Below are 15,932 nucleotides of genomic sequence, written 5' to 3'. Positions count from 1 at the left end.
ACATTCAGTGCCGCGTGCATGCAGATGAGCAAAGCAAAACTCGCAACACAATAAAAAAAAACGTCGACGCAATACGTGAAGCAAAAAAAAAATCTACAGCAATTTTGTCCCTAAGCTTTCAATACCCCAAGTCTCGGCGGGGGAGCAGGCATATGGTCGAGTCTCATATTTCAAACTCGATTAACATGACCACATAAGCCCACTGATGCGATGTTTTCTGTGCTGTACAGTTTGACAATTTTTGACTGGCATAAAACCAAATCATGAGAGCAAATCAAATTATGGCAGTACGAGAAATTGGCAGAGCGATATGAAAATAGGAATTTGCAGATTAACTATTTCGTCTGGCAACCAGTATCGACTGGTTTAGGCGCCAATAAAAAAGGTAATTACTCAGTCTCAACAAATATTACGTTCCACACGACGCACACAGTTATACACAAAAGCAGCGTCGTTAAATTTGAAATAAAACTGTTTTAATACACGTGACGGATGTGTATGTTTGTTCTCCTCCCGTGGCTACTGCAGAGAAGGAATTGTAAAATTACATCAAGGATGGCCAAATGACACCACCCCTATGCATAAAGAAACGGACTCTATCCCAGAAATATGATTCACACACACACACACCAAGGACTCACAATAACGCCTGTCATGTGACCAAGTTGTTTTTTTTATTGCATTTCAGATACTTCATATTTATTAGAAAACATACTGTGCGTAAATCCTTCTGCAGAGCTTGCACACAGTTTAAGGTATCTTAACAATAAAGACATTTGTTAATTGAAACAGTCTGCTCATTTGCTTTAGTGTACGTAGAGTAGTTGATATTCTGGTATATCACACGACATAATCTACTATCGGAAGGAAATAAATATTGCGAATAAAGAAAAGTTAATTCGTTTTAAAAGTGCACATTCCATTATTCTTACCCCTAATCAGACACCTTCTGTACGGACAATGCAAATACGGACAATGTGTCACAAGGACCACAAGACACAGAGCCTTGCATGTGACAGCTTGAGCGGTGGTGAATGGTTCACATGTTTGGGATGAATTATTATTGGTTTTAATCTTTAATTTACTTCTCGCCGACTCTGTAACCCAATGAAAGTGACACGTGATATGCCCAGTCACACATTGCTTTAGTACTAGATATATATAAGGCAAAAAAGCGATTCGGGTGGTTTGATAAAACTGACGAGCGAAACAAAAGATTGTATGCAGCTATAAAGGACCAGCCTTAAGAGTGCCACTGTCCATGGTGCTGAACAATAAACCCCAGTGCAACTATCAAACGCTGCTTACACAGTGTGCACTGACTAGAGACAATCACAAAGATGGGTTATACCGACACATAAATATGATGTAATTGCCAACTTGAATGAGTATGCATTATTAATTACGCTTTAGTGGTTTGCTTACCATAAAATAATTTACTCTTAAAAAAAGGCAATATATGCTTAGCTTTGGTACGAATTATTTTAATAAAAGTAAAAAAATAAAGGAAGACAGCTGGAATGTACATCTTACAATCAACGGAAATAGAGTTCGTAAAGGAGATCTCTCGCAGAAGAATAAAAATGCGCACCAAAATTACTTCATATGTTTAATCATTCAGAAACGGAAGCTAACGCGCACGCAAAAACAACAAACGAGCCCGGGAAAGGGGGGCCCCCTCCCCCGCTCCCCTCCCCCGCTCCCTTCAGCACCGCAAACCTGCCGCGCAGAGACCGGACGGAAACGCAAGAGGGGGAGAACCGGCCACGCCGGTTTTGCGGGCAACAGCGGCCGTGGGCGTCGTGCAGGCGAGCGGCGGAGGCTCGTCAGGACTTCCCGACCGCGCCCGTGATGCGGCGCAGCCTGCCCGTGCGCCGGTGCTTGCCGAAGGGCTGCGCGTGGGCCTGCTTGGAGACGCTTTCGGCGCAGTCTGCCTCCTCAGCGGGGCTGTCCACCTCTCGGCTGGTGTCGTGCTCGTTCGCTGCAAGGCACGCGGGCGAGAGCGAGCGAAGGCGCGCGAACGCGCGAGAAGAGCGGTCCAGGTGTTAATAATCTCGTACGTACAGCGCTGGCGACAGTGGGGGGTTCGCCTTATACAAACGGGTAAAAACGCAACGTAATTAATACTACAATTACAACTGCTGGCTGCTTTTGGCGTGTGCGGTGAACAAACAGATGCTGCTGCTTTGGTTTGCGCCCACTGGAAGCGCTTGGATAAACAGTGCCGCGGCCGGCGCTACAGCACCGCGCAAATCGGGGACCAACAAATCCCAAAACACAATTCGATATCAGGCCATGAGACCAAAGTTTCTGACAATACCAGAAGATTAGTGAAGTCAAGGCGGTAATGTATTATGGATATTCGTTATACATTTTTAATGGCCATAAACAATGAAGTCTGCCTTCAAAGGCCAGCGGTTAGATAATTCCAAGCTTCTGCGGCCACTTTCTTCTTTTGCTGTTCATCCATAAACTACCGCGAATTAATCAAGCATCGAGGGCGCGAGAATAATTTACGCAAGCATCATGTAATTTTGAGCAGCTTTCAATGAGCGTCTCCGAGTGGCCCTCCGCGGAGAAAGAGCGGTTGAAAAGCGAGGTGCCCGAGGTAGGACGGTCGCGCCCAGCGGCAGGTGCGGGCGCGTGAACGGCATCAACGGAGGCATGCGGGGCACTGTGCCTGGCAACCAGCAGCCCCTCGCTTCGCCGCGGCGGCGTCGTCGTCCGGCCGAGCGAGCGAGCATTATCGACCGCTCATCTGAAGATACTCTCGCAGACGCGGGTCTCGGCGCGCAGGTTGTGCTTAGTTTGTGCACCCTCTTCTTCGAAGTTTACCTTTTTGTTTTCTTTCATTCCCCACCCACCCCACATCCTCCCCCCCCCCCCCCCCCCCGCGAAGCCTTATTTTGTTGGGGTTGCGGTGAATCGTATTAGTATACAAACAAACAAAGCTTTCATTAGTGGCCAATCGGGTTAGTGCAGCTGAAAACAAGGAAGGGAACACGTGCTCCGTGTGGTACTGGTTAAAAATAACAAAAAGCTGGAACAAAAGCCGGTTAAGGAGAGGAGAGCTTGGCAGTGCGTGGCCCTTCATGAGCAACTCGGCCCTTCTCTTACCTTGTTTTCTGCTTGGGAGAAAGGCGTTACGAAAAATGATCTGGGAAAAATCAAAATTTAACGTAAAACAAATACAGCTACAGAGGGCACCGGAGTGACAGCGGCGGCGCCCAACGCAGTCACAAGGGTGGCGAGCGACTCCCGCACGAAGGAAGCGCCGCGACGAGGACAAAACTGTGGAGACGGCGCAAATCGCACCGCTCGCGACGCCCACCTGTTATTGTCACCTCGCATCGGCCCGCGGCTCACGCCGTCGTGCCAGGCTAAAACCGCGCGAGTTTTTTTTGTTTTTTCCCCAGCACAAGAGTAACGACAACAGGGAGGACTGCGTCACCGCACCTATAAGGTGCAACGCACAAATGCGTGCTGGTTAAACGTCACGCCCCTTTATTTAAGACGCAAAAGCTTAACAGTAAAGCGATTTTTGTTTTTGTACATGCGAGAAGTTACATCGGTAGGCCACTATTGACAAATTCATTTTGCGAACATCAAATAGAATTACGGTAATCGTAACCTTGCGTGCTGGGGGGGGGGGGAAACCTCAGCGCTTGGCTAGAAGGACGCTCTTTGCGCCTGATTTTAATCCCACAGGTCAGCTCCTTACGATGACAGGTTAACCAGGGTTTCTCTCGTTTACTTTGGACAAAATCAGAGAATGCGAAACAGGATCAGAGATGAAATGTAATCAATATATATTTTCATGAACAATTAGTAATGATTTGTGGATTCTTGCAATGAAAATAAGGAAAGACAAGAGACCACCCATCTCAAAATTTCCACTCAACCCATTGCATCCCATGATTAGTCATCCATGCTGTAAACCAGCCAATATAAACATAAATACAAATCAGAGAGAGGGACTCCGCACTCTAGCACGCTTGTGTGAACTGAAGAGACATGGGATTTTTTAATGCCACAAGACCCCAAAAATTACAACCTTTGTACGTCTAATTCATCTCTTCGCTGGCAAATAATGTGCATCACAAGATATAGCACCGATTATATCCTTCAACCACCTGCAAAAATTACTTACGGTAAAAAAACTAGTGCCATCTCTTATTGCAATGCCAAAGACCTCGTGATGACGTTTAACAGTGTTTAAAATTAAATACATTACATTTATTCACAATTCACTGTGATAAATTATGATTGGTTTGGAAATTAAATCTGACGTCTTCAGCAAACCCGTTTTTCACGAATCCAATTTCATTTTTTTTCTCTCTCTGAACTTGCAGTAAAAAAAAGAAAAAAGTTTTTATTGAATAGTTTTCGTTACGATGTCTCTCCTGACAGATCCACTGGCATTTCCGCTGGTAGCGCCAAAGAGGAATGAACGACGCCACGTTAGGTTCCCGCCACTCTCATCACCGCTGTTGGCCACGCCGCTGCCATGGAGCATCGGACATGGTGGGGGGGGGGGGTGGGGGGGCATCGCGATTAATTTTTCCTCTCCATTTTGTCATCCCGTTTGCATCATTTCTTAATTGCTTTGTCTCGATGTACATTTGTTTGTTAGCCCCATCAAGATAAATGTAACACGTGGATATCATTTGCGTACAAAAACACCAACAAAAACGCCGTCTAGTACTACACACATGATCTCATCCCTTGACGGTGCATCTCAAAAGGACAGCGCTGCAACTGCTTGCTCACAACATTGCTACAAGGAAGGGCCTCCACTAGAAGAAGCTGGACAGACCCCTCCCCCCCCCCGGAGGGTATTTGGCCTACTCTTTCAACGCTGACCACGCATCTTAGAAGAGGGGCACCTTCTGATAGCAATGAATGCATCGGGTTACACCCCCATTGGACACATACCACAAATATAACCTGGGGGAGGGGGGGGTTGGCGGAGGGGTAAGGTGCACCTTGGGGGGGAGGGGGGGGCATGTTTAAGCTAGTTTGTAAAGGGGCCCCGTGGTGGCAAGATGTTAACTACCTCGACTGGTATGCACGAGGTCGCGGGGTCGATCCTGACCCTGACGCGTATATTTGGAGTTTGTGCGTCTGTCTCCCTGTGATCGCGTGGATTTTTCTCAAGGTCCTCCGGTTTTTCCCCCTCCACATTTAGAATCAACATACGTTTAGAATATTTGGCTACTGTTATAATTGCCTAGGCGAAAAGCCACTTCGTTGGGCGACCATTTGTGGCCAGGTCGATTCTGGGAAGAAAAAAAAAGTCTTTAAAGCTCAGTGGGCCTTACCTGGTAAAATAAAAATAGTATATATATTTTTTTAAATAGTTTTAAATTACCCCCTCTATGCCCCACCCTCCCCTCCCTCTGCGGAGCACGACTCGAGTTCAGGCACCGTGGGGTGTGCGGGTGGAGGTGCGTGGGACCAGTGACTCCGTGCGGGCGCCACTGCAGCCCTTACCTGCTTCACACGAGAGCGGGCGGCACATGGCGGGGCTGTACACCTGCGCAGCCAGGTCCTCGAAGGTGCTCACCTCCCGCTGCTGCTTCACGATGGCCTCCAGGTACCGCGACCGCTCTTCGTAGCTTGAGAGTGAGCGGTGAGCGGTAGGGAAGGGGGGGGGGTTCCGTCAAGGAAGCCGACAGGTGTGCTCGCTTGCTCTCTCTCACTGCCCCCCGGCGAGTATGGTGAAACGAGGGGGGGGGGGGGCCTGCAGAGATTTTCCCAGCGGGTGCTCTGCCGAACACAGCGCTAGGGCGGCACGTTCACCGCGAAGCAGGAGAGCTTTGGCGTCGAGTGCCTGAGCGCAGACTCTACCTGGCCACCTGCCTTTCCCCTGCATGTTTGGCGTTTTGCCCGTTTCCCTTCAACATTTAGCAACGCGCATTTGGATTATTTAAATAGTTTTTCTGCTGTAAATGTTCACGCGATAAGCCCACTTCGTTGTGCTATCATTTGCGGCCAGGTCGTTTCTGAAAAGGAAGCTAATAGCTCAGTGGGAAATACCTGGTAAGATTAAAAAAAAACTAGTTTAGTTTTATTTGGATATATTGAAGTGATTGTTTGCCTTTCCTATGCTTTGCACTTCTATCGTGTTTTGCATAGTTTGCTGTAACCTTCTGACTCGCAACCTCCTGGACATCGGCGAAAAAGAGCTTCATAGCTCATCAGATTACTCCAGGATAAATATGCTGATTCTGATTACGGCTGAGAATGATGGGTTAGAAGAGATGATTAGGGTACATTTAAGCACCGCACACAGCGAGCAAAGGTGAAGAGAGGAAGTGAAATTTGATTAATTTTAAACACGTGATATTTACGTCATGATGCCTCGCTGAAACAAAAAAAAACTATCGCTCGGCACACACATTACACGCACACGGTTATTAAACCATTTGTGGTGAAAGAATGAATTTGCACGGTGGACGCAAGCGAGTGAACGTATTGAGATCTGCTTATTAAATGTATGCATGCTCACGCGCATTATATTGACGTTTCGGTACGGCAATGCTTAACATCGACAAGCTTAATGTGTTGACATATGATGCAGAGCTTTCGTACTTAAAGCATAATATAACCACATTTCCTTTTTATTTTCTGGTGATGTTTTTGTTTGACTGCCTCCGTTGGAAATAACACATTGTATATCATAAAGAACCATTACTCTCTTCCATCGTATTGGCTCACTATTTCACGTTATGCAAATCAGTGCATTCTATGAATATGCAACAAAAATACATTATTAATAGTCTGGGCAAGAAACTCGGCTTTTTGCTTTACAAAATGTGCAAACGCAGCTGCACAACGATTCCTACAAATCTCCATTCGTTTGCTCACAACAACAACAAAACGTGTATTTTACGCGATGTTTAATTTTGCCCGATGCATCTGCAGGTCTCATTAGAGGCGTCGGCATTGTTGCTCTTGCCGGGACAGACAGTGCGACAGGGGCCCTCCACGGGTCCCTGTGGGGCCGGCGCAGAGACAGATTGAGATGTCACGGCTGGCCGAGGAGCCAATGAGTGGAGAGCCCGAAGGGGGCGGGGGGGTGTGGGGGGGGTGTTCAGAGGACAGTCGGGTGGACGGACGCAGAGAGACGGCAAGAGGGGACGAGCGATTAGGGCCCATGAGGATGACACCTGCCAAGCGAGAAGACAGGACACGCCACGACGTGCCAGCTGAACCCCCGGCTGACCGAGCCTGCACGTGCATGCTTGACCTTGGAATTGTGTGGGGGTTTTTTTTCCTTCTTCTTCTTCAGACATTAGTATATTTACGGTTGGATGCTGGGCTTGAAATCGATCTTTAACGAAATTACCCTTCCACCCCACCCACCCCATCCAGCGATTCGATTGTGTCACGATGCAGGAGTTGGAATTCGATTAAAAAACATTTTTTTAAACTCGGTTTGACATTCTTCATTCGTCTCGTTTGTAAAGTTTGGTTCACTCAGACAGTAAAAATGTTACAATAAGATTACGTTCGTAAGTAATTTGCACGATCCGATACACGTATCATAATCATATGGATCGATTTTCATCGAGATTCGATTCATTGTTACATGTCAAGTCAGAGCCACACCCTGCTGCCAACTAGTAACACATGACAGCTAGCATTAATTTCCATTGCCAATTTGAGGGCTGGTCATCAGAAAACGTCTTGAAAATGTAGTTCTCATCAGGCCCCATGGCGAGATGTTCACTACCTCGCCTGGTAAACAGGAGGTCGTGGATTCGATCCCGACCCTGACGCCTGTTTATTTGCAGTTTGCGTGTTCTCCCCGTGACCGCGTGGGCTTTTCTCCGGGTCCTCCGGTTTTTCCCTCCACGTTTATAATGAACATGCATTAAGAGTATTTGGCTGCTAAAAACGTCCACGTGATAAGCCACTTCGTTGAGCTATCATTTGTGGCCAGGTCGCTTCTGAAAAAAGAGCTGTATAGCTCAGTGGGCCTTACCTAGTAAAATAGAGTAGTTTTAGTTTAGTTTGTCAAGTATATTCTCCAACTATTACCCACTTTAGCTGTCTGGCCTATGTGCTATGAATAAGTGCCGTTTCCTGAAATGTGCCCTATTATATATCTCCAAATAAGGCAGTGTTTACCGACGATTTTGTTGCGTTTATAGCATTTATTTCAGGTGGTTAAGCCTATGCCAAGTAGAGTGCCCGTGCCAAGTCGAGGTATTACAACTATACAATTGTGTTGGGCTAGGTATCACAGAAGGCACTCGTGGTAAAACACGCAACGGCCGTTCAATCATCAATGCACGAACATATGTTACACACTCGGGGTCATCGAAAAGTCAGAGGTAATTAGACTCACGCTACGATAATTTATTTCTGTTCTTGCTTCGCGCCTCTCACCCAAGGCTCTGACCGTGTATTTTTGGCACCTCAAGCAAGCGTGCTGACACTTGCCACGCACACTGGGGTGGCTTGGTTGAACAGGAATCGGCATAATCGTGTGCCGTGTGAAGATGTCCCATTAGCAGCTCTGCGTGCCGTGTACGTTTGTGCGTGTGTGTGCGCGTGCGTTCGCTCGTGGGGAGCCGGTAATGCAGCGGTTAGCGCACTGCGCATTGGACCCGGTGCCCTGAGTTCGATTCTCGCTCACGGCCAACATAAGTGTGTGGGAACGGGTCCTGGGCCTCCCCTAGGTCGACTCAGCCTCAAATTAGTACCTGGTGTGGTGTGTAAACATCGCCACTGGGGAGACAAAGGTGGCAGAGTGTTGTACAGGCCACCGACCCCCCCTTGTGCCGTGCCGGCCTTGATAGGTGCTCGCTAACAGCACTTGCCCCAACAGTATGTTAAGGCTATAGGGGGGATCTTTGTCTTTGTGCGTGCACTTGAAGTATGATTTGCAGGGTAGTGGTAAAATATCCCGAAAATGGCAGTGATTTTTGGCTTGCTTACAGATCACGACACTTCATAACAACTTAATCACAGCCATTTGTTGGTGATGGCAACTGTTTGAACATACTTCTCCATGCTGGTCAGGATGGGTTTGGGTAGTGGTGTGGGGTGGTGGAGTGGGGTAAGGACCGTTTCAGATGTCGCATATCATAGCCAGGAATCGAACTTGGGTGGCGAGGTTCACAGGATAGCGCGCTGACCATTGCGCCACCGCTTATTTAAACTAGAAGACGAGTACATTATGCATGCGGCATGTCGACATTAGTGCTGAGAGGACAAAAGCGGCTGGGTTTGGGTAGTGACACCACAACGGTGCTGTGTGTGAAGTGACAGTTTTCATCGGCGTTCATTGATAAGCGCTTGTCAAGAAACGTCAAAGCGGTAAAACTAAATGATCGCCGTTGTCTCTGTGCATGAGTGAATGCTATTCCTTGATTTATATCATCCCTGACCCCCATTTGCAACAGATTTTTCTCTCATTTAAAGCAAATTGACCCGAGTTTGGGTTAACGCGCACGATTATCGGGAGACAGTATCGACCTTGTGTAATCTGCCTCTCGCTGCGCACGCCTGCAAGTCATCGGACGGGTATGGATTTTTCGACAGAAAGAAAGCCGTGCGACTTGCTAATACGGCCGCAACTCAGGGGGATGCGCTTAACCTTAATTCAATACAACTGCTCAGGAAAGTTCTCGGGAGGGAACGAAAGCTCTTTGTCCGTGAGTCGAAGAAGCGACGGGCAACTGTGTTTTTTTGTTGTTGTTGTTGTTGCCCGTGGTCGTTTGTTTGCTCAGGATAAGCGCTTTGCCTGTCCATCCGCCGGCCGGCGTACCGGCCGGCCGCCACGTGAATAAAGCAACGCTTAATTTACCGCCTTCCGCCCGCAGACAATGACGAAAACCCCCTCCCCCGAGGCCTCGTTTGGGACGACTGTCGCCGCGCCGGCTGACGGCGACGTGACGGGCGGGGGCCCGGGCGGGGGCCCGGCCGACGTGGCCTGCGCTGGGCCGGGCGCGTGTCGCGTATCACGCACGGGCGGGCGGACAGGCGGGCGGAGGCAGCCGGGCCTGGCTCTGGGAGGAGCGCGACAAATCGCTGAAAGAGGCAGCCGCAGCGGCCACCTGAGCCACGCGGCCGGCCGGGGGCTCCCCGAGTCCCCACGGCGATCTCGGAACAATCGCCGCCGATTCCCCCACGTGCCACCGTCGCCGTGGCACACGCCGCCCCCCTCCCCCAAATATATAACCCCCCCCCCCCCGCCGCTCCCCCCCCCCCCCATCACGCCTCCCCCGCCGCTTTCCCTGCTGCCTCCGAAGTCCCTCTTTGCTACGTGTCAGGGTTTTTTTTTTTCTCGAGCCGAATCCTCTGTGCCACCCTTCTTCATCGCTCGCATCAACAAACAGCGAGAGGAAAACAATTGTCCCGCACTCGGGAGGATTGCTAATTACGCTCGGCGTTGACAGAATGGCTTATTTCTCCACGTGTCCCCCGAGCCCATCAAGGCCCATTCTGCGCCAGCAGGCCCCACAGCCATCCACGTGGAGCACAAATAAGAAGCAATCCCCCCCCCCCCCCATTAATTCGTTTAATTTCATTTATAAACCTTCGGTTTTTTTATCTCAATTTTAAAATCACCCTCAAGGCTGTACTTGATGTGTACAAACTCATTAGGCGATATTGTGGAGCATTGTGGGTAAATGCATACATGAGTAGAACTCCATTCGGCCTAATGGCTTTGCAGACGAATATTATCCAGCAGCATTTTTCTAAGCGAGCAAACTATGGACCGATATTCACTTTCTGGGTTTTATCAGCAGTCAGGCTTAAACATATTCCCCTGCTTTGGAAATCGGTTGATGGACTAGAATATACGTTTTCGAATACATGTGGAGACAGAAGACTTCTGCTCATATATGGATCGCCCATGATGCTTCACACCAACGCATAATGCATCTGTATGCAAAATGACATACAGCTTGAATGGCGATTCTTGTGATTGAACAAAACATTTTTTTGTAGTATTTAAACGGAGGTCATTCAATCAATATAATGTTTCCTTTGCTAAGCAATTACTTTATTTATTAATAGACTTTCACATCAGTGCTTATGGCGTACTGCCGTTAAAATATAATCATTAATTTATTAGCTCCTTTTATTCTGCTATGTCGCTTTAGGCCACATTGCATCTGGCCCAGCGAGTGCGTTTGAGCACGCAGTCCGAAATGATTTACTGTCGGAGGGCAACCGACAAAATGTGAGTCTTGGAAACACTAAACCATCCCACGTTTACATATCGGATTCAACATTAAAGGAGATATTTACAAATTCATCCTATGCTGCAGAGTTTACACGGGTACATCTTGCCTAAGAGAAAAAAAACCAAATCAATGTTGGGTGAAAACTAACACGTGTTAATCATGATTTAAAGCTTTTCGTGACTGCAGGGATTCATATTCCTGGTTCTTTCGGTAAAGTCACGTAGAAGGGACTTTACCGGAAGAACCAAGAACACGTGTTAATCAGTTAATGTTCCATAAACAATAAGCCCAAACACAATGCGCTTCACGATAAAAAAAAAATACTTTACACGCGATGTCAGCGGCGGTGACGCATTTGCCGATCGTGCCAGCAACTAAAAAGGTTGTTAGGCATCCCAAGGCTAACGTAGCCTCTCTAATGTTTACCCATTTGCAGGAGCTAGCAGGAAGCACGAAGCAGTGAATAATATAAAGTAGGGAAATCCATAAACACGAGAAAATAGTCGAGTCAGCAAAGCAGTGGCACCGACGTGAAACCGCAGTTCTACCATTTAAAAACAATTGATGTCACCATCACAATATATATAGGAATGTCTCAATATGCTCAAAATGTTCAGAATAGTAAGTGGCCAATCCACTGCTAAATGTACTGTACGTTGAACTTCTTTCGCACCGTACACAGCAAACCGTGCTCGCCGGGAGGTGCAGGGGAAGAACAACAAACTAAACGTAAAAAGGCAGCTCTAAAGAAATTAGTTTTCAATCTAGATGATTTAAAATTGCACAACTCCAGTGGCTTCCTAATATCGGAAGGGAGAGCGTTCCAGACGGCCGCAGAAGCGCATCTGAAAGGGCGCTATGCAGTGACCATCCTTGTTCGATGGCCAGCCAAGTTCCGCTGAACAAAGGCCTCCCCATACCACGTCAGTCATGAGGGTTGTTTGACCATACTTCACCAGTGCAGGTTGGTGAGGTGGAGGACTGTGGTTTGGACTCAAACTCAGGTGCTTTTTTATGTTTTTACCAGGTAAGGCCCACTCAGCTATATAGCTCTTTTTCAGAAGCGACCTGGCCACAAAGGATAGCTCAACAAATTGGCTTATTATGTGGAAATTGATAAAGCACCCAAATACTCTAAACGCATGATTATAAATGTGAATGGAAAACTGGAGGAGCCGGTGAAAAATCCACACGACCACGGGCAGACCATGGAAACTCCAAATATACAGGTGTCATGGTTGGGATCAAATCCATGCCCTCCTGCATTCCAGGCGAGGTAGTTAACATCTCACCACCTTGGCGCCCGGTTTTATAGCAGTGCCCTAACCACTGCGCAAGCGCTCTCCACCAAATATTTGTGCTGCAATAATTTTATACAAAAGTTCTGGGGATCTGAGAAAATTGTGAACTATATGCATGAAATAAATTCGTTTACTGCCAAAGTACCATTTATATTGGAACTTTTTTGTTCATAACTGTATTGATCTGAATCATGCATATTCAGTAAAATAACGTTCACAATTGAACGTCAAATAAAATAACTGGACAATACGTTCTCTCACAATATGTTTAGAACATTTCACATCCGTGAGGCTACTGAGAAGACAAAGAACCGGGTCATCTTTGTTTACTATTTTTTGAATTTTGATTTAAAGCTTTCGTGACTGCAGGGATTCATATTATTGGTTCTTTCGGTAAAGTCACGTAGAAGGGAAACAATTAAATAATAAAAATATAAAACAATACAATTCTCACGACGTTTCGACTGCAACACAAGCAATCATCATCAGGTGTGAAAACCACAGCAAGACAATTTGAAAAAAAACGCCACTTTTTAAAAAATGTCTTGCTGTGGTTTTCACACCTGATGATGATTGCTTGTGTTGCAGTCGAAACGTCGTGATAATTTTATTGCTTTATATATTTTATTATTTTATTTTTTCCCTTCTACGTGACTTAACCGAAAGAACCAAGAATAGTATTTTTTGTTTTACTCTACAGCGCTTTAGCAGCACTCATCCGCTTTGCTATGCAAATGTTATCATTAATATGCTAGGGAACAATACAGCATTACACACGCACATGGGGGGTTTGGACAGAACACCGGTTACTTTGCATCAAATTCTAAATGAACGTGTAGCGATACAAACAAACAACAACAACAACAAACGAGTAAGAGCTGCGAGACACCCCTCCCCGCGCTCTCCCACTTCACGGAGCCGATGATCAGAGAGGTCTCTCGTCAAATGAGCTCCTAACTTACGATGTAAAAGCCTATGGCACGGCACACTAACAAAGCTCGCACGCACGCACGCAATCGCCCTCTCGCGCACGCGCCAGGATGAACGGAACAGCTCTGGGGATAGACTGTCAGACACGAGGGGCTGCGAGTAATCTCATACCCCCCACCCCCACCCCACCCCCCCGTGTGCCTCGTGCACACTCCCCTGTGCAAACAAGTCTTTTTAAACTCTCCCCGTTGCTGTTTTTTTTTGTTGCTGCGCGCTCCCCTCCGCTGTGCCCGGTAATTTCCGCCCTGGTAAGTGACTCACCCAAGTGCGAATTCGCCCGCACAATGGCGCGCGCACGTACGTACACACACACACCAAACGGGTTCGACGTTCATTGCCGCCTTAAGCTTATTCTCTTGCACGGAGGTGGTGGTGGTGGGGGAGCTTAATAACCGCAATACAATCGCGAGTGAATGAAGTTAAATAAGCTGCGCTGCTGCGCGCAGGTTCAACCGCAAAAAAACCCCATACACTTTATAGGCAAAAACAATTCATTATTGTGAACCGTGTTTTTTTTTTTAATTCATAAATATGGTTATTTATCTCAAAAAACAGGGTTACCTCACCTCCACCGCCACACTTCCAGCTCAGCGCACAGCGCACGCGTTGCTGACCAGCGCGTGGGCCGCGTTACTGTGCACATTAGGAATGGGACGAAATGTTATATTAGTGCCGTAACCTTTTTTTGTTTCCAATACACTCCTACAATTTTACTGCATTTGCAACAGAGGAAATGTCGTTGGAATTCTCTTTCGTGAAATAGTTGTTGAAATAGTCCATCTGTAACCAGGGAGCACCCGACTTCTGCAAACAAAGGCTTTGTAAATGTTTTCATAAAATGAGAAAATTGAAATTTTACAATGTTAATTAACGATTAACAAAACCTTTATTTTGAATAAACACCGAAAGAAAGAAAAAAAATCCACGAATATAAATTTAACACAATTAGGCACGGCTTCATTTGCCATCGAGAAAAAAATGTAAACAAATTTCTACGGACTATTTTTACAAGCCAAAAAGACACGCACGGCAAAAAAACATCATATAATTTACATTAAGCCGCAGCTTGAGGAGGCAGTCATCCAGCAGTGGATTGACCATGGCCGATGGTGCTGAATTGTAAAATAATTTGACGATTAAAACAACAATAACAGCCACACGTCCCAATGCACCGATTTAACCAAGCGCCACCCACATTCGTTTTAATGGAAAAGGTGACCAAGGGGTTTTAATGCCTTCAAAATTATACAAGCGTCATCGGAGTAAATGTTTCCATCGCATAGGCAAATAGTAACATCTGTTTTTGTACGCTACAGCGGACGAAGCACTGGCTGCTTAACAGGACAGGTAAACATTGGCAGGTGTCCTTTTATCCTAAATTGCAAACATTCGGTTAGCGGAAAGCAAACAGCACCGGCAACTGAAAGGAAGAAAAAAAATCTGGCTTTTCACAGCGTTGGGAGATGAACAAATTCTCGTCATTGTTACTCGGGTCAGCATCACTGTTGCCGTTACAATATTTACAGCGGTGGTACCCCCCCACCGCCCCTACTCGGAGCTCGCAAGATATATCGTGGTTTTGCATTACTTACATTTTTAAAATTCTCTCATACGCACAATATTTGTGTTCCTTTTACAAATGAGAATATTCTCAGGATGAATCTTTCCCCCTCCCCTCGAAAACCCCCTCAAACATGGTCCTTTTACCCATTACCAATCCCACACATCAGTCCATTCTGGCACTTGATAATTTCCCGAGGAATTAATTATTAATAGGCTACGACTACCGCTTGAACGACTAAAAAAAGAAATAGTGTGCGAGAAAAATCATCCAAAAATGTACCATCCCTCCTCCAGGAGAATGCACCTTTCCATGCAATGCCCCCCACCCAGCCCAATCATCCTCACCGTGGCACGCAAAGAGCGGCAAAGGTTAATGGATTCCAATCTGCGGGATAATTCCAACAGCGCCCGGCCACGCCGACGGAGGCGGGCGGGCGTGTGTGGGGGAGGGTGGTGCGAAGGGCGTGCCGCCGGGTCTGGCCGGTCACAGCGCCACAGAGCCGCCGTTAATTGGGCCGCGGGGACGTAGGTGAGTGATTAGCGTAGGGAGTAAGGCGGAGGTTGCGGGGGGGGGTCTGAGTTGCTGGGCACCACCTCTCAACCCACCCACCCCTCCAAACTGGCCCCGACTTCCATCCCCCCACACAAGACGTGGGCTTTCATGCTGCGTGTGCGTTTGGCGGAGACAGGTGGGCAATTACAACAGTTATTCTTAACAACGGCATGAAAGTCATTGGAACGCGGTCCAGAAAGTCCTCCAGACCCAGTGTGAGTGCTAACCGTCGCGGCTGTGAAGAATTATCCGCATAGATTTTATTTTTTCCCTTTCCCCGGAGAAAAAAAAATATTTTTTTTTACGATAAACGAAACA

General features: G+C 47.1%; 1 protein-coding gene across 10 annotated transcripts in view; it reads right to left on the bottom strand.

The window, feature by feature from the left end:
* Positions 1-652: 652 nt before the first annotated feature.
* LOC116939645 (ral GTPase-activating protein subunit alpha-1-like) overlaps positions 653-15,932 on the bottom strand; it is a 142,336-nt gene continuing 127,056 nt past the window's right edge. For 8 of the 10 annotated variants that reach the window (XM_032948310.2, XM_032948312.2, XM_032948316.2 and 5 more), the window contains 2 exons: positions 5,494-5,618; positions 653-1,981 (listed from right to left, as the gene is read on the bottom strand). In XM_032948310.2, coding sequence (XP_032804201.2) covers positions 1,827-1,981; positions 5,494-5,618 — 280 coding nt within the window. In that variant the 3' untranslated portion in view covers positions 653-1,826. The other 2 variants (XM_032948315.2, XM_076064165.1) reach the window with 2 other exon arrangements.

Source organism: Petromyzon marinus, chromosome 6, assembly GCF_048934315.1.
Source record: "Petromyzon marinus isolate PM22_M1 ecotype Great Lakes invasive population chromosome 6, UKy_Petmar_22M1.pri1.0, whole genome shotgun sequence".
In the NCBI taxonomy this organism is placed as follows: Eukaryota; Metazoa; Chordata; class Hyperoartia; order Petromyzontiformes; family Petromyzontidae; genus Petromyzon; species Petromyzon marinus.
This window is presented reverse-complemented; position numbering and strand designations above follow the sequence as displayed.